General features: G+C 31.0%; 3 protein-coding genes and 1 long non-coding RNA gene across 6 annotated transcripts; 2 read left to right on the forward strand and 2 right to left on the reverse strand.

Moving 5' to 3' along the window:
- Positions 1–417: 417 nt before the first annotated feature.
- Positions 418–1,054, reverse strand: LOC125055904. Of its 2 annotated transcripts, none has more exons than XR_007117968.1 (2): positions 787–1,054; positions 418–505 (listed from the first exon to the last, which is right to left on the reverse strand). It is a non-coding gene; the product is annotated as an uncharacterized LOC125055904 (long non-coding RNA). The 2 variants fall into 2 exon arrangements; XR_007117967.1 differs by having other exon boundaries at positions 778–1,054.
- A 965-nt stretch (positions 1,055–2,019) lies between these two features.
- Positions 2,020–7,438, forward strand: LOC125060783 (peptide-N(4)-(N-acetyl-beta-glucosaminyl)asparagine amidase). Its single transcript, XM_047665853.1, has 10 exons — positions 2,020–2,382; positions 2,620–2,784; positions 2,957–3,122; positions 3,666–3,844; positions 4,043–4,225; positions 5,082–5,252; positions 5,399–5,550; positions 5,801–6,078; positions 6,738–6,899; positions 7,104–7,438. Exons 1-10 carry the CDS (start codon positions 2,176–2,178, stop codon positions 7,265–7,267), a joined length of 1,827 nt encoding a protein of 608 aa, XP_047521809.1. The 5' UTR covers positions 2,020–2,175; the 3' UTR covers positions 7,268–7,438.
- A 440-nt stretch (positions 7,439–7,878) lies between these two features.
- On the forward strand, positions 7,879–13,640 carry LOC125059251. Its single transcript, XM_047663606.1, has 5 exons — positions 7,879–8,112; positions 8,265–8,526; positions 8,628–9,941; positions 10,505–10,606; positions 11,090–13,640. Exons 1-5 carry the CDS (start codon positions 8,062–8,064, stop codon positions 11,683–11,685), a joined length of 2,325 nt encoding a protein of 774 aa, XP_047519562.1. The 5' UTR covers positions 7,879–8,061; the 3' UTR covers positions 11,686–13,640.
- Positions 12,743–18,132, reverse strand: LOC125059267 (microtubule-associated protein RP/EB family member 1). 2 transcript variants are annotated; one of them, XM_047663643.1, is made up of 6 exons: positions 17,970–18,132; positions 17,341–17,626; positions 16,890–17,118; positions 15,963–16,066; positions 15,604–15,759; positions 12,743–14,686 (listed from the first exon to the last, which is right to left on the reverse strand). In XM_047663643.1, exons 2-6 carry the CDS (start codon positions 17,605–17,607, stop codon positions 14,618–14,620), a joined length of 825 nt encoding a protein of 274 aa, XP_047519599.1. In that variant the 5' UTR covers positions 17,608–17,626; positions 17,970–18,132; the 3' UTR covers positions 12,743–14,617. The 2 variants fall into 2 exon arrangements, with proteins under 2 accessions (XP_047519599.1, XP_047519591.1); XM_047663635.1 differs by lacking the exon at positions 16,890–17,118 and adding an exon at positions 16,482–16,713 and having other exon boundaries at positions 17,970–18,130.
- Positions 18,133–18,152: the final 20 nt, after the last annotated feature.

Below are 18,152 nucleotides of genomic sequence, written 5' to 3' on the forward strand. Positions count from 1 at the left end.
ACACATCTGACGAAGGCGTCTTATAAGTAAGAAATTATATGGATATAAAATATCATATTAACGCCACCGCTGCAAAAAATCTGGTAACGATTTTATTATTATTATTTATTGTTTGGTTAGGTTAGTATATTAATAATTTATTTAAATAACTGTTTCCGGTGCATAAAAATGATAAGGGGTTATTATTCTAAAACTTTAAAATTCAAAAATTAGGAAATAATCTAATCGATAAATTTTTCCGCAGTGGTGTTAATACGTAAGTACCAAAAAGAACTATTAAAATAAGGTGCATTAATAATACAGCTATCATCTGCTATTAAAAAAAATGATCGACAAATATTTGTAGTGGTTAAACTATTTAGGAGACCTACCTTTACATAATGCGCAAATCTATGTGAATTAAATGCATATTTTTGCAAGTGGTCAGCCAGTTCCAAGCATTTATCATATTCTCCTCTGACATACCGTGTATGCAAAAGCCAATTACGAGAACCCCGCGTAAAATCTAAAACGATTTTTAATAGAAATCAAGATAGGAAAAAAGTAATACTGAATCTTTAAAAGTATACCCGATGTTAGCTGCAATAAAACACTAGAACACAAAAATTATATTATATATTCACACCATAACTGGATATATGTATATATCTTACTACTAAATACCTACCTTCATTAGTAAGAAAGTTCTCAGTAAATTTGTGTTTTTTCATGTTTATCAATTATATCGTAACTATCATAGGTTTTATCACTAATAATATTTTAAACTGTAAATATTACCATGGTTACCTTTATCTTAAACAAAGGATTTCAGAACTTCTTCTAAAGGTCACTTATTAGTTTTATTACAGGTAATGTAAAACTGGATTATAATAATATAATAATTGTTTAAAATTAAAATAAAACTATATTTTTTAACAAAACAGGTCTTTCATTTCCTCTTATGTTAGTAGGTACATATTAGTATTTCTAGTCTGTGTTCTGACTTGCCCCGCAGGGCACCAATGTGTGCGAATCCTGATGGTAGATCAGTAGATTTCCTGTTTTTTGTAATATAATCTTATCTCTATATCAATCGTGTGATCGATATGAAAGTTAGAGTCTGGCTAATGAAAGAAGATAACGAAAAAGCGCGGCAAATTAAAAAAAAAATAGTATGGTATCCCTTAAAGTTTGATATAGTCTGTGGATTAAACTTACTTGATACTTGATTTTTTTTTTTTTTTTATATTGATAGTTAACTGTATTTCTATGTAATTAAATACTATACGTATTTAGTCTTTTACTATTGACACTTTAATGACTAGCATTGCATAGAAAATTAAAACTATATTCATTATAAAACACAACTTTATTCGGAATAATCAAAATCAGAATCCAAAAAAAATCGATTTCTATAAAGTACTGGGATTTTATTCTATCTTTCTGCTCTAAATCAGTGAGCTTAGCGATAGTTCTCACTATTGTATCGACTCCTTCTACACCCTTCAGATTTCCTGCGAATGAAACGAAATATTCTATCAAATAAAACAAAATTTGGGCAAATAATTTAACAAAATATAATTAATTTCAATATACCTGTTCACTATTCGGAAAAAACATATAATAGAAATAAAAATGAGTAATTGCATGAAGTATCAAGACAATGAATCATACTAACCTAAGAAATTCAATGACATTCTGTGTTGCCATCCGAAAGTTTTCAAATAATTCAATTATCTTCTTTCATTAGCCAGACTAATACGGAGTGTTACTTAAAAATTAGATTGAGAAACCAAATGTCCACATTAGCAATTTGAGATAAATAGAGATAAATTACCATCTTACTCTGTACTGCTGTTTTATTAGTTGCATTTGCTACCATGTTTGTATAATGTTGTACAGTTTAGTGTTTACTATCTAACTACTATTCTATATAATATATAAATTATAGTGTGGACCACCGACCGTGTGGTCTCTACTTGGCATATATATCAAATTACCACATATAAAACTTACTCTATGGATTAAGTAGAGCTATTTGGTCTGTGGGATGGGATTGCAGAGCGAGCGATGATATCGTCAAAATTGTGATAATACGTAAACAAAAAAAAACCTGGCTTCAGGACTGCATTTTAAACTATTTATTTAACTTAAAAAACATTTCGTAAATAAGGGGCTGCAATCATTAATAAAACAATGGAAGATATGGCACGTTTAGCAGTTGTAGAGCAAAGTGTTAAAGATGTCAATAAATTTCGAAAAATCTTATACGAACTACTACAAAATATTAATTATATTTTAGACCATCCTTTTAATAGTAGGCATATAAAAACAGAAGTCGTGGAAAATATTCGTGTTTTTAAAGAGTTAAACGATTATCTTTTATATATTGGTTTCCGATGGGTAAGTTTTATAAAAAGATCTAGTAAATGTAGCGATCTTTTTCTTAATTTTTATTTCTTATTACTATTAAAAGTTATCTTAACCAATACGAAAGTGTGCTAGCTTGATAAACATCGAAACCATGTACAAGTTACAACAATTGTTGCGGAATTTTAAATAAGCAATAATAGTTATGATATAAATTTTTACATTATGTATATTTTAACAGATTCAGTTATATGATTTTCTCATTTTCAGGAACAAAATAAATTTATCTACCCTATAGATAAAGCCATTGATAAACTAAGGTTGGCTAAGACAGCGATTGAAAGGAAACTGAGTTTGTGTATTGACACAAAAACTTTATCTAAAATTGAAAAAGTTCCTATAAAAAAATACAAATTGACACCTATTAATGTTCTGGTATATACTTTGAATTAAATTTACATTAATGGCTTTCATAATAGCTTGCTAAGTGTAGTTATTCTATGATAAATATCTTTACATGCTATACATGACTGGGGTCATTGACTTAACTTGAGGTTTCTTACTTGTCCAATGTTGGTAAAAACAATAACAAAAGTGTTACTTACAGATGACAACCAATAATCTATTACTAACAATACAGATATTATTCAATAGGGTTTTGGACTATGAGGATGAAGAATTACAACAAGCTGCAAGGAATGAGATACCAATGGTTACACTAGAATTAAGAGCATTGAAAAGAATGAGAGAAGTTCAGAAAAAAATTAAGACAGGTTTTTATATTTTATAGGTATTTAAATATCTCTAAAAAATTTATCTGGTGACCAAATATTGGTGGTATATAACAATATATGCACCATAGTATAACATAACAAACATTTCTACATTAAAAGCATATAACTCAGATGTACAGAATGTAATATGTTAATGGTGTCCTATGCTGATACAGAAAATATTCTTATTGTGCAAAAATAGTTTAAATATAAATTTGTGTTATGAAGAAATCGTAGAGTAAAATACAATTTACATGTTAAAAGGAAGAGACTGGCTGCCCACAACATAGGGAATCCTAGTATGGGGGCTAGTGCACTTTACTTTACCTAAATATCCTGTATATTGTGTATAATAAAGTTTTTCCATATTATGGAAAACACCTCAAAAGGTGAGGAAGTAGATCACCTCACTTTTTTACAGGAAAATAGATATTATAATAAAGCAATCATGAGACCTGTCATTCTGCATCTCTTTTATTGATAATTTTTGTTTAAAACAATTATTCACGGTACAGGTAACCTATGAGTAGATATAAATTGCAGGTGATACAAAAGAAGAAGACTTATCATATGACATTGCATTGTTAATGGAGCTAATAGGATGGTTCAAACACAAATACTTTTCATGGGTCGATGCACCACAATGTGAGACTTGTGGAGGACCTACAAAATTTTATCACAGCACTACTATGAAAACTGCGACAGAAACATGCAATGCTGAGGTAAAATGTTTTGGTCTCATTTTTAAACATAGCGCTAATTTAATTGAAAATATTTTTCAACAAGTAACACTATACCGACATGAAATAATTAATTATTTATTTGACTGGAATTGAAACCTAAGAATTCCACTCCTATGTTTGTTAATCACTAAGCCGCAGAGCTAGTCAAAGTCTATATATTAAAGTATTATATTTTAGGTGTACAGTTGCGCGCATTGTGGAAATTATACAAAATTTCCGCGATATAATGATATACGCGCGTTAATGCGTACGCGCCGCGGTAGGTGTGGCGAATGGGCGAATTGTTTTGCTATGTTCTGCCGAGCTCTTGGTTATGACACACGCTATATCTATGATTCTACTGATCACGTCTGGTGTGAGGTATGTCAAATATCGCGTATTCTTTGTAAAAAAGTATCTTTTAAGAATTACAAAGAAAATTGTTTTTCAACGTTGCTAATGCCGGCCATACACACTACGGTCTACCGGAGAGGTCCACCTGTGCAGGTATGCCTGCGCAGGTAGACCGGAATGTGTGTGGGAATAGACCTGTGCAGGTTTTTAAACCGGCGCAAGATCGAAAATCGATTCTTTCGAGTGACACCGTACGGTGTACCTGTGCGTGTGTGTGTGTACTCCGGTCGCCTGCGCAGGTTGTTAAGATAGTAATCGGAAATGTATCTACATTTATTGCTTTTGTTTTAAGTTTGATTTGTTATGTAATTAAATAATTCAAGGTATGTTTTCTCGTCCATTCGAAGATAGTTTTTAAAATCTTCTGGTTCAAATTTCAATTCATTTAATAAATTAACATGACTATATGTTTTCCTTTTCAATAACCAATGCTTACACCACTTTCTTCGCTTGTTTTTCGTATCATTTTTCTTCAAAATTAAAGCAAGACCTAGCAACGCCAGCGTGTCATCGTCCAAATTCGATGCCAAATGCAAAGGGAACTGAAGACCGCTCCGATACACCGGAACGTCCCCATACACGCTACCATTGTTCGGTTGACCTGCGCAGGCATACCTGCACATATTACCTCTCCGGTAGACCGTAGTGTGTATGGCCGGCATAAGTCTATTATTATAATTATTTTTATGATAATATGAACGTTTTTTGAACTTATTCATTAAGTATTTTGTTCCATTTTACCTATGAATATTACTAAATAAATATTGATTTAACATCGGCCCCACTTAAAACCCTTAGAAATGGATACATTTTGCCTTTTAAGGTATATGATTATGTAACAAATAACTGGTTGCATGTTGACCCTTGCGAGGGGGCATTGGACACACCGCTGATGTATGACCATGGCTGGGGCAAAAAGCTTACTTATGTGATAGCTGTCTCTTGTAACGATGTCCAGGACGTCACTTGGCGTTATACAACTAAACATAAGGAGGTATGGGCAACTAAAACTCAATGTTAATAAAAAACATTTTTTTTTACCACAACTAAAATTTTAATATCTTAATCATACTGTAGTCTATTATTATAAAGGTCATTCCAATAAGCCCATATTTAAAAAACGTCTAATGTATGTTAAAGGTTCTTTTGCGTCGAAATCAATGCACAGAACAAGAATTAATATCAACGTTGCTAACTCTACGTGAACATAGACTAGCGCAGGTTTCACCTGCAAGGCGGAAGTGGCTAACCGCTCGTACTATACATGAACTTGCACAGATGATGTTGGAGAGGTGATAAAAATACTTTTTATTCATTCGAACTTAAAAATAATAATACCATAAAATATGGTTGTTGCGATAGTATGATGACTTTTTATAATAGTGTGGTACCTTATAATATCTTTCAGCGGGCAACACTGCTTTAAAATGTCAAAATTTAATTTTTAAATTATTGTGACAATTCGCTCGACTCATGCTAGTACTTGTCTACGAATTTTTTATTATTGGAACGGTAATTGAATGGTACTTACAACGTTTTTAGAAAACCAAGTGATTTCGAATCCCGAGGACGGATATCCGGCTCTAAAGAATGGAAAACGCAACGTGGTGAAATAGGTTCCCAATTTGGGCATGGCTTTGAATTTGACCAACCAGGGGAAGTCAGTATAAAATATTACTGTAGCCCGGATAAGTACCAGATTAGTAGAAATGGAGAGCAACTATCAACATTAGATGGGTGGGGCTCGGGGGTGTATGAAGGTGAACATGTCTTTAGAAATGTGGAAAAAGACTGGCGGCAGGTTTATATAGCAAGAGAAGGTTCTTATATTTTTTCTCCATTATATATTTTTCATGTTACATAATTAAAACTTTTTTATTGGCTCTATAGGTTCTTAATTTAAAATATACGCTAAATAATAGTTGATGAAACGATCCTTTGGATTTTCATAACATATTTTTTTAGGTTTATAAATTACAATAGGCTATTTGACCATATGAAAAATAAGGTAGTATTGAGAGAAATCTATATAAGACATAGCTAAAAAGAGAGTTCTATAAATAACAAGTATATTTTTATTAATAAAAATAAAAAAATACATAATTAAAAATATTGAATTTAAAAAAATAAATTTATTTATTTATTTTCTCTTTTGACAGTCATGAGACACAAAAGGGTCACTTATCGAAGATAACGTAGATTGTTACTTGTAAATAATTTTAGCCAGAGTTTAATTTTGTTGAAGACTTTTTGATCAAAATATCGAAAACTTGACGATTGCCTTCTTGTAAGCATGGTCCGACGCCATCTTACCTATAGAAGCGTTGCCGATTCTTGAAATTATTAACGTTTAATTTAAATGATTAAAAACTTAACAAAATTATAAACAACAATTTGTATAGATTTATAGTCTATAGTCACTAATAAATTTTCTGAAATAGTTTTTAACATCTGGTTAAATACTCCATTTTGATTTTAGAAGGAGAAATGTCTGGAAGGGTATCTTGGAAATTATCCGTGAAAGATGGTTTAATATTTACGTCACTTACTGTTCGAGCAACTTCCGCTATTTTTGAAAACGGCAACATCGAATGGCAGGTGCAATTTGATGACAGTAATCCAAGCGTTGCTGATTTCAATGGTTATTATTTTGTCTAATTTGCAACCGGGAACTTTGTTATAGTTGAAATAGTTCTAAATATTTTTAGTATTAGTTTTATGTTCTTTTTTAAAGGCATTATTTAATAAATTGTAGCTTTATCAATAGTAATTTTATACCGTGTACGTTGTAGACTTTTATATCAGTTTTTTATTAATTTTATCACAATAACGTTGTTGTTCTCAGAAACTACTACAGAATTTAGCAACCGATTTAAAAAGGTTATAATAACAGCACACCTTAGTGGCGGACAAGGGGATGTATCCTGGCAACATTCACAACTCTTCAGACAATCACTGGACTCAAAATCTCCTACCTTTGAAGTAAATGCAAACATAGAATCTAATTGAAATTTAATAATTCTGATGCAGTACATAGAATTTTTTGTATTAAGTTTTTGTATAATAGTCAATATGTTGCTTAATATGCTTGTAAGGTAGATTCAATTTAGCTACATACCATGTTTACATATTTTAATAAGAATTTACACTGTAAAAACAATAAACGCCTATTGTTACCAATTTTTTTTTTATACTACGTTTTATTTAGATTGCCTTCAACGTGAATATGTGGTTAAAATTCGGCACAACATTTAGGTATCACTGTTATAGAAATCATATAAGATGGAAATACCAACAAAAAAAAAACATTAGGTAAAGTACGCTTACACCGATAGTAGTAAAGACTTTCTACCTGTATTGCCAAAAAATTTTTCGGAGTTGGTCACCCTTCAGTATATAGTATTTATGTAACTATTACTAATTTGTGGTGCCTACTGCCTAAAAGCATTGTTCTAGCGGTCTTATTAAGTGGCAGCTAGGTGAGGGGTACCGGGTTCGAGGGCACGTTTTAATTTAAATTTGTTCTCGGCCTTTGGGAGCGTTATGCGGTACCAGGCGAGTGCCTAAACCGTACATGGAGGACATGGTCGAATTTCTAAGGCAAAAAGCACGAATTATAAAAATCTTGTACTTGACGCTGGCTAATGCACAAACCGTGCCAGAGCCATAAAAAAGAAGCAGTGTCAGTCTTGACAAATGACAGTTTGTATTTAGGGATTTCAAATTTGTAAAATAAACGTTAAAAACAAAATGCACGCTAACTGAAAAATCAAAATATTGTGAATTGTGGTAAATGCTACAGTATGTCGGACATCGAAGAAGAGAATATGGTGACATTTCGTACTGGAATTGGGGTTTGTATAGTATTTTTTATTTTTGGTAGTCGTCAAGTTATTGTGTTTAGTATTGTTTTAATTTGAACTGTACGAAATAAAATATAAATTTGTAGTTGTGTCATCTATCATCTAAGTTTGTTTTGTAAACATATATTGTTATTACATTTTAGGAAATATCTGTAGGTGGATTTAGCAGGAACTCAAACTCAAAAATGATGTCAATGAACAATATTGATCAATTCAATTCCAATCGCTACAAGCTGGATCTTCCACAACACGATGTCCGGAGCATGTACCGTGAACGAGCAATATCTCCATTTTCTTTAAGAAGTGATGTTGGACCTCCTAGATTTCATCCTGGACAATATGCAAGTTCTCATAGATCTGTTATTGATGGCAGGAGTAGATCTCCAATGTCAATCCGTAGTGTGGGTTAGTAAATTGTTAATAACACAATTTCACACTTTTAAAATATGATTAATGAATTGTTTTATTACCAGGCACCTACAATATTTAACAATTTTTTTTTTCAGATACAACAAGAACTGCTATTGACATAACAAATGCTCTTAAGTTTGAAACATTTAATACACATGAATTACAGATTATTAAAGAAATAGTTTGCCGGAAATTAAAACTTAAACAAAGAAGAAGGTATGAAAAAAATAGACATAAATCTATGGTGCTCAAAAGTAACCGAAGTAATATTATAAGACACATTAGAAGTATGAAATATTCAGATAGAGATAGTAGTGATTCGCCTATAAGTGGCAATGAAGATGACCAGTTACTTAGAAGACCACATATAAGTCAAGTAGACAAATCTTTACTGATGAATTCGATCAATAGTAAAGATCAATACACAAACCATACAATTGCTCTTAAAAAAAATATATTTTCAATTAATCAAAAAGCATCTAACAATTTTGCTGAAGTAGCCAAGCCAGACTCCACTCAAACATGTAATGAAGGGCGAACTTTAAAAGATTATTTTTCAAGTGAATATATGTTTCCTTCTCAAAGGTTCAATAATACAACAGAAAGTGAAAAACATTCTAATGATATACCAAAATTAGTAGTTAGCCAAGAAAGTCTTAGCAGTGAAAATGAAGAAATATTTTCTGACAGCGAAAATAGAAAACGATCATTTGATCATCAATTCAATAACAATGCAAAGAGAATAAAACTTGCAAATAATGTTACAAATTCTGAATTAAATTCTTTAAAAGATACTTTTAAAAAACCTTTAGTACCTAAACTTAAAGACACTAGTAATGCAAAAGAAATAGCTATTTCTGAGTCAGTACCACCCATAATTTTGGTTAATAACAATGAAGTACCTGGAGATATACGAAATGAATGTGAGGAATCAAAATTAGCTGAAGTTTCTATGAAATCTAGTTTTTCAAAGCGAAAGTTATTCACACAGAAAGTAGATTTTTTAAACTCTAAAGGATTAGCTGATACCGCTGGACCAAGTCCCCAAACTAAAGTTGACAATAAAGAACGGAATAAAACTAGAAAACTAGTGACGACACAGTCTTGTCTAAATAGAAATGTTTCTGATGAGGATGACAATGTATTGGATTTAATTCACAAAATAGTACCCGCTGATCAAATATATGCAACATCTAGTAAAACAAATACTGTCACGGATGACAAGTTTGATAGTGATGTTAGTGGTACATTTACTGATGAAACACTCAATGGCACAGTTTTTGAACAAACAAACATTGACAAGGATAAAAATGGTAAATTGGCAAGCTCATCCAAAGCAAAAGATTGTAGAGTTACAAGACAGAATGTTCTTTGCCAGAATTCAGGATCTTCTAAGACTGTGTCTCAAAGTAAGTACTGCTTTATGCTTAAAATTAATCTTATTTTATTTATTACATATTTATGGAGGCCTTTTCATAAATATGTAATTAACAATTCAGCAAGTTTTATTCCTAGTATAACCATAATAACTTGATTAAATTCACTAATAAATGTAATATAATATAAAATAAAATAAATAAATAAAAATTATATAAATATAAAATCAATAAATAAAAATTATATAAATATAAAATAAATAAATAAAAATATATAGTAATAATTAACCATTGTCTTAATCATCATAAAACTACTTATATTACATGTAAAAAATGTATTAGACAATATCAAGTCATGTTTTTTATTTTGTTACCGTCAGGCTAGAGAAAAGAAAGAGTTGTCTATTGAATAATAGTATTTGTTACTTGATGATAATTAAATTATTGTTAGTTGTTTTGTGTGACTTATACAAAAGCAGCTTGAGTAATAAAACTATTCTGCCTCTAACTTAACTGTAAATAATTGTCAGTATGATTCTTTGCCTAGATATTATCAAACACGCTGCTTTTAATGTTTGGTATAAATAAAATTTCAGGATCAAATCGTATGAAAACCTTCTGGGAAACTGATATAGAAAGTGAAATGGAATCTGAAAATATACCTGTTTGGAAAATAACTCGACCCACTGCGAATAGGGGTAAGTTTATGTTAAAAAGTTTTAAGAGCAATTTATCACATTAATATAACGTGTACTAGTGGATTGGCGTGGTGAGGTGAAACATGTTGGTATATAAAAGGCATCAGTTGACCAAAAATATTAATAAGACAGTACTCTATCAGCCGTGGTTTTAGCGTAATGATGTATTTACTCAGAAATTATATTTTAAGTAAAATATATCTTTTCCTCATGTATTCACTTTGATGAAAATTATTAAGATCATTTATAATTAATAAAATTATTTCTAAATGAATCACATAGTAAAACATCAAATATGCTACAGGGATACACTATGAGAACTATTCATATGGCTGGATTCATTTCTCCATCCTGGAGGGGATGAATCCAAATAGGTTATTTAACTATTATATTATTTAAAAAAATGCCTTGTACATAGTCTTATTCATAAAAAAAATTAACGTAATTAAATAAAGTGTATATAATTAAGGGTGTCTCTTACAGATCACTTAAAAGATGTCACCGTATCAGCTTTAAATACTACACACCAAGTAGGTAAAAATAGAGCTAAAATATTAACTGTGCAAGATTTTAAAAACAAAATCGCTAATTCTAAGAAAAGATTGAATACGGCCACTGAAGTTGAGGAGCCATATGACCAAGAACAAACTATAAAAAAAGTAATTCCGAAAGTAATCGAAAACACAAATCAAATTCAGTTTGAAAAGCCTGCCAAAGAAAAGAAGAAAACTATTGCTTCAAGTAATAAAAATAAGAAGCCAGAAGTTTCAAACATTCAACAAAGTAAAAGGATAAGAAGGCCTAACAAAAAATATTCTGAATGTGAAGATGAGACAACTAAAGCAAAAGAAAGTAAAACAGAAGAAAGTAGCAAGACCTTAAAAGATAATGCAAACGACGCAAATAGCTCACTTGATACTAGCGATAATTTAAATGTATCAAGTAGGACGAGATCCAAACGAAGTGAAAGTGACGAAAGAAGAACATCAAAAGAAAATAGTTCTCAACTTAGTGACGATATTCACAATATTTCTCGAAAAAGTTTAAGACCAAGAAAAAAGAAAAACGACACGTTTTGATATAGTTACTAAATAAGTCATCATGCTATCGAAATCTCCGCTAGCCGAGTTGGTAGATGAAATGCTATACTCAATCGATATATGCTTCTTGCAACGAGATTTGTAATCCCCGCATCTTTTAATTGGTCGAAGATAAGCATAACAGAAATGCCAAACTACAGAATATGTCCATAAAAGTATGTAATTGGGCCTCGTTCTACGGCATTAAACTAAATGCATGCCTTAATACATCTAAAAAATGTTTTTAGTTGAACCATTATTTATGTTCTTATTCATTACTATCATTTCTATCGATCTATCATGGCATTATTAGGCTAAATTATAATAATAATTCAATATAGGCCTTCTATAAGCCTTATTAAAATGAAGTGAATTTTATTCACACTTTACAAGTATTTTTCTATGGTACGCATTTGTGAATTGCTAACTGTATAAATTAATTGAATTTTTGTAGAAAAAATATTAACGGTTATTTTGCTTTCTTTTCCTACGCTTTGTATTTTTCTCATTTACTTTCATCACGGAGAGTAGGTATAGTACTAGTAGAAGAATTGTGTTAGTTATTTATTATTATAATCATGTATATTTTCGTCTGACCATAATTTTTTAGGAGAAGCTCGAACTTAGGAAACAAAGTTTCTCTTGTAAAAATAAGAAAAACACAATTTAAAAGATACCACACTTGGATTTCCGTGTCATGGGCTAGTCTTTCCATTTGACATACTTATGATTATTTGAAGTAATAAATGCTAGTTGTATATTAATTTTCATTTATTCCCAAATTTGTTAACCATTCATTAGTAGTTACAATATTTGCTTGGGATGTTGTATTTTTTGCAGCAGTAGTTAATTACGTTAACTTATTATGATTTAATAAGGTCATTTCATATTGAATATGTAGTAATTTACTTTTAAGTAACGTACCTGAGTATTTACGAACCAGTGTGTAGATAATGACCTCAATTGACCATCATAGGATTATCTAGGTAGACTGCTTTTATAACGTTATGTTATCTTGTAGCTAAATTCAATTAGTGTCATAAATAAAACAATGATATTTAAATGAAGTAATTTTATTTTTAAGGATTTCACAATGTCAAGTCCTAGTTGGCATTACAGTATGCCAACGAAGACTTTTAAAAGTTGTCATATGCAAATTAAATCGCCAACAAGTCGTTCGGTACTTTATATGTTATAAACATCACAACTAAAATTATTTAACCAATTGAATTATAATTTTATTGTTAATCTTGGTGCAAACTTCAGACGTCTATGTGTTAAATAAGGCCCTACTCTATATACTAATTTCGATTATTAATTCCATCACAATGTTCAATAATTGTTTATCTCAATTCTAAGCATTCAGATCTAGATAAATTACTTGTTTTTCATTAACCAATATCCAAATAAATTTACTTAATAAAATAGTTGCATTTATTTTCGTTCTTATTTTAATGGGATACAATAAACATATAATTGTTTAATAAACATAGTTCTGTTGTATCTTCCCATGTAAGTTTTATTTCAACAGGCAACCAATTAATAAAACCCAATCAAATACATATTAATTTATGAAGTTACCAAGTACATTCAGCCGAACCAATGTAACAATTAACATTAAATCTCTTCCATATCATAACAACCTATTAAATGCACGTTATTACAGCCAGTGGCCCAAAAATGAATGCCAGTCATCTGCACCATATCAGATCCTCAGCAGGTGGTTACTTTTGGTTCAAATTGAAGGTTAAAACAACTCATTGCACTTACCAAATTGTCTTGAGCAAGACAAATATTTATGTTAGTCATGTTATATGCAAAACTAGTACTTATGACACAACTTGAGTATGTACATAAACACCTTATTTCAGGTCTATATTTGTCGAGCACACCTTATTGGTATAATGTAGGAAATGAGGATACATGACAATTGCATTCAAAAATTAGATAGTAAATATGATTTAAAAAATAATTTCACTTCTACATGATGAGTATTTACAACGTTATTTAAATACTGTAGACAATTTTCTATACCATAGCAACGGCATTAGATATCCGATTGTCACTTAATACGCGAAAGCTATGAACGAAGAGTGAAGTCATTAAACCGAAAAAAAGAGTCATTAAAAAATACAGGCTCAATATAATCCGCACTTAGTTACCACAGCCATAACAGTATTATAGTATATCGAATTGTCAACGATTTGTATTGAGTAGGCATTTAAGGAATTGAGAATAGGAACTTTATTAGCCATTTTGGGCCACTGCTTTACCATTGTTCTAATATAATATATTTGCTTGTGAGATGTTACATTTATATTATGTATCAATTAAAAACCAGTTAAAAGGAATAAATTATGTTACGTTCTCAGTCCTAATTCTCACGGAGTTTGTTATCATGAAACGGTTATATATAATTAAAATTATACGCATATAATTAAACTGACGTCTAAATAAGGTTCAAGAAACTGTAGTACCTACATTTACAAGGTCAAACTTCAAGGTCTAATAATTTGGAAATGGTTATTAGTTGACAGTTATTTTAATCAACCTATTTTGTTCTTGACTTTGTGTAAGATTCAGAATTGAACTGCACTAAGTATGACTCCTGCACTTCAATTAATTCTCTGGCAACTGGTCGCTTATTAAAACTAAATTTTTACTGTTTAACTAAACACTTGTCCATTGTGAAAATGTGCTAGTTATTATGCAGAGGCTGATCGAGTTTAGTTAAAACAGAAATAAATCTAAGTTTCTTGAATAAGGTTCTTAATTATTTAAATCCTTTACACATACATAAATGTAACAAATCAATTAGCAAAGTCTAAGGGTTACGACTTATTGGCTGTGAAATACTAAGCACAGAGTGCTGTCGATAGTGAAGCTATTAAATTTTGATATATTTATGTACAGTGAGCACGGATGAACTCCTTCAATACTCATCCTCCTCTGGTGGGTGAGGGTTGTCACCATCCAAGTCCTCTGGTGGTGCAAATCCGTCCTGAAATATTTTGATAGAACAAATGCAATACAATTGTAAACTCTATACAGCGACGCCGAAGGAGCTGCATATTTTCTAGCATTATACATGCATATCATTGTATGAAAAGAAACAATTGAATGGACAACAAGGCAAACCAAACAAATTTAAGTTTGATGAACCCAAAAGTAAAATGTTTTAGTTGGTTGTTATTGTGAAATGCACTTAAGCTTTTCACTTGACAAGCTCCCATGAGATATGTATAAAAAAATGGATACTCAAATTGATCACCAATGGTGGTTGGTTTTTAAGTTGAAAAATTCAAAATGGAGGAGTGAGGAATATTAATACCCTATCTGTCGAAAGTCATTTTGGGGAGACACCTTTTTAAATATAGAAACATAATAATAATCCAGTATCTTTACAACATTTACCAGATTGCATTTGTTTCTGTAATCATTTTTATTTCATAGACAAATAGATGATCAGTCTGCCTTCTGTCTGACATATGTCAGACATGTTGGTTTCTATACAAGCAATTAATAGAAAGCCACATTGGTCTACAGCCGGGGTTCGAACTTTGACCTCAGGCATGTAAGTTACATGTTGAAGGCACTAGGCCAACACTGCTTGATATAGATACATATATACAACATTTTCTTTCTATCAGTAATGATATTATTTTTGCAATAATTTTTTTTATAATTTCTTCATCGTTTTTATAATAATTCTATTGTAATAACACTTTCTAATTAAATATTTCTATGTAAAATTTTTGCCGACCCGTAATAGTGCTTTGAGAAATTAATTTGCCTAAAATATTTATATGCTATACTAAGTTATGTTACAAATAATAATGTTGTATATTCTATATTTTTCTAATGGCAGAAACAACACACACTTATCCTATCTTATACATTTACTTATGTTATGCTCACCTCAGTTGCATATAAAATATCCAAAATTTGCTTTACAAGGTCAACATTGGGCTGTCCTGCCATTTCTTGACAAATTAATTCAACTTCCCTCAGCTTACCAAAGTAAAAATCTCTCTCTTTCTCAAGACCTTCCAATGATGCTTTCAGGTCATTTACCTGGAAACACAAAAAAAATTGTAAAATAAATAATTATTATTTTAAGGATTGGTTTTAAATACTTTGGCTGAGTTTTATTTCTAACAGTGTGAAAAATTTATGAAATATTAAACGCACTAAGACCACATACTAGAATATTTTCATAGATAATTTCATGTACAAAGACTACACATATATTTTCATATAAAATGTGATTTAATTACCTGAAGATTGAGTTCTTCAATAACCCTGGAGTCCCCCTTTGCATTTTGATTTAGCCTTAAATTGGATGGAGGCGATCGGATTGCAGTGTTGTTTGCTTTCACGACTGATGGAAATTTCTTCACATTAATAACATTGAAAACAAAGCTTATAATATAAGCTTAATACTTTTAAAAAATTTAGTCAGTGTTAGAGTAAAAAGCTACTAAATGAATATAAATCATATTAAATTTCAGCTAATTAATAATTATATTGCAAGGTAAAATGATATATTAATTATAATAACTACAGTTACTAATAAACAATGTAAAGGATGTAGGAAAATGGAAATAAGGTAAATGAAATCATGGCAATAAATAGTTTCACATAAATCTAACATATAACAAAAAAGGAATAGGATTACTTAACCCTACAGATGATATTAGTAAAATATAGACATTATAAATAGATAAAAATCAATCTAAAAATATACTGTTGTCAGCAATATGAAAAAATCAAACTGTAAAGAAAAGAAATAGTACTGGATTGGGGTCTAGCGGCGACTTTAGCAATGGGCGCAGCCGGCTTCTTTACAGACGGCATCTGTCGGGGCGCCGCGCCCGCCGTTCCGTGCCCCATTGGCAGCCCTTCACGCTGCGCCACCGCGTCATATGGCGAGCCACTGTAGTTGGCATCGTAAAATTTCTTGAACCATTGCAAGAACTCAAAGTTATCTTGGAATCGACCCTTCACCAGTCTGTCAATGGGTACTATCTACAAAATAAAAATTCAAAGTAAAAGGAATTGGACTTGAAATGTTGGGGACTTTGGTGGGCAAGGATATGCATATGAAAAACCTAGATGCATTTATATTGACCAATGTTAAGAAGAATAATGTACAGTCCAAAATGCATCTAAGCGAATAGTTGAGGAGAGCTATTGATGCGTACTGCCCGATTGGTGCGGAGGAGCCACTCTGCGAATGCGCGGTGTTGGCGCGGCACTACAGAGTGGAAGGCCACTATCACATGCTCCTGACCCAATCGTTATCCCGCCACGAGCTTCAAACGCATCATATTCTCTTCCATCATAATTAGCATCAAAAAACTTTTTAAACCACTGTAAAAACTCAAAATTGTCTTGAAATCTCCCCTTAATCAGCTTATCCACTGGTATTACCTATAAATAACATTTTAGAATTTGCAGCTTATAAAATAACATATTCCTATGGTGTCACAATTTTGACTCGACTTTCATATCTCACCTATATATAGAAATATTATTTCTATTTTACTAATATTAAATACAATAAGAACCTTTTTTTTTCACTCGATATCGATATTACTTGTAATAGTTTCGTATCATCCATTAAAATAAACAGAAAAGATAATAAATAGTTACCTTGTCAACAGCCATTTTTTTGAAAGCTGCTTGCAATATTTTAAAGTTCTGTATATATTCGTGTTCTAAGTTAGTCTTAAACTTAATGCGTTTCATGGGTACACTGCCAGGAAATAACATATCCATAAATTGGCAATATGCAGCTCCAGTACAAAGTTCCTCGATTTTGCAAAAATTCGACTGCAGAGCATCATTCACCCACGCCAACATATCATGACGCGATAAATTTTCCAATGTAACATTGGTTGAGTATACATTTACTGCCATTGTGCTAGTAACTTCTTCTCTAAAATCGTAAGAAACCATATTGTTACTATTTAACTAAGGATTACCATCTATGCCTGATGTTCTTAAACACCGGCTGCTTGCTCACAAAAAAGAAAGTCGATCTATAAATAGGTCGTGATAATTTTAAGGGCTGGATGACATTATATGAAACCATTTTATAAAATGTAATAACTGTACATAATATCTACACATAGGGAATTAGTAGCAAGGAGTTATTTTTCTTTTTACAGAGTCATTTTACCTAACGGCGGATGTAATGACAGTAGGCGACTCATCAAAATTGCACTACTTCAACAAAAATCATTGATGCTTTCCTAATTCATAGTCAATATAACGCTTACCTGTATTGGTTTTATTTCGATAATGTTGTTTTAATATATATCATCAACAATTTTAGCAGTTTATTGAAAACGTTTATCTTCTTCAATGTTTTAACCAAAAAGCTTTTTAATCCCGATCTATGTCGCGTTCGCTACAGTAAGTACACAGACTAAATACTTTAGAATAAAGATTAAATGTATTTT

Source organism: Pieris napi, chromosome 2, assembly GCF_905475465.1.
Source record: "Pieris napi chromosome 2, ilPieNapi1.2, whole genome shotgun sequence".
In the NCBI taxonomy this organism is placed as follows: Eukaryota; Metazoa; Arthropoda; class Insecta; order Lepidoptera; family Pieridae; genus Pieris; species Pieris napi.

Bases quoted from the DNA above. Each gene is read 5' to 3' on its own strand.
- LOC125060783 (XM_047665853.1), top strand. From the start codon at position 2,176: ATGGAAGATATGGCACGTTTAGCAGTTGTAGAGCAAAGTGTTAAAGAT. The intron at 5,253-5,398 runs GTATGGGCAACT...TGTATGTTAAAG, and splicing joins ATACAACTAAACATAAGGAG to GTTCTTTTGCGTCGAAATCA. The intron at 5,551-5,800 runs GTGATAAAAATA...CAACGTTTTTAG, and splicing joins GCACAGATGATGTTGGAGAG to AAAACCAAGTGATTTCGAAT.
- LOC125059251 (XM_047663606.1), top strand. From the start codon at position 8,062: ATGTCGGACATCGAAGAAGAGAATATGGTGACATTTCGTACTGGAATT. The intron at 8,113-8,264 runs GTTTGTATAGTA...ATTACATTTTAG, and splicing joins CATTTCGTACTGGAATTGGG to GAAATATCTGTAGGTGGATT. The intron at 8,527-8,627 runs GTTAGTAAATTG...TTTTTTTTTCAG, and splicing joins AATGTCAATCCGTAGTGTGG to ATACAACAAGAACTGCTATT.
- LOC125059267 (XM_047663635.1), bottom strand. From the start codon at position 17,607: ATGGCAGTAAATGTATACTCAACCAATGTTACATTGGAAAATTTATCG. The intron at 15,760-15,962 runs GTAATTAAATCA...TTGTGTTTCCAG, and splicing joins TTGAAGAACTCAATCTTCAG to GTAAATGACCTGAAAGCATC. The intron at 14,687-15,603 runs GTGAGCATAACA...AAAATATTTCAG, and splicing joins ATATTTTATATGCAACTGAG to GACGGATTTGCACCACCAGA.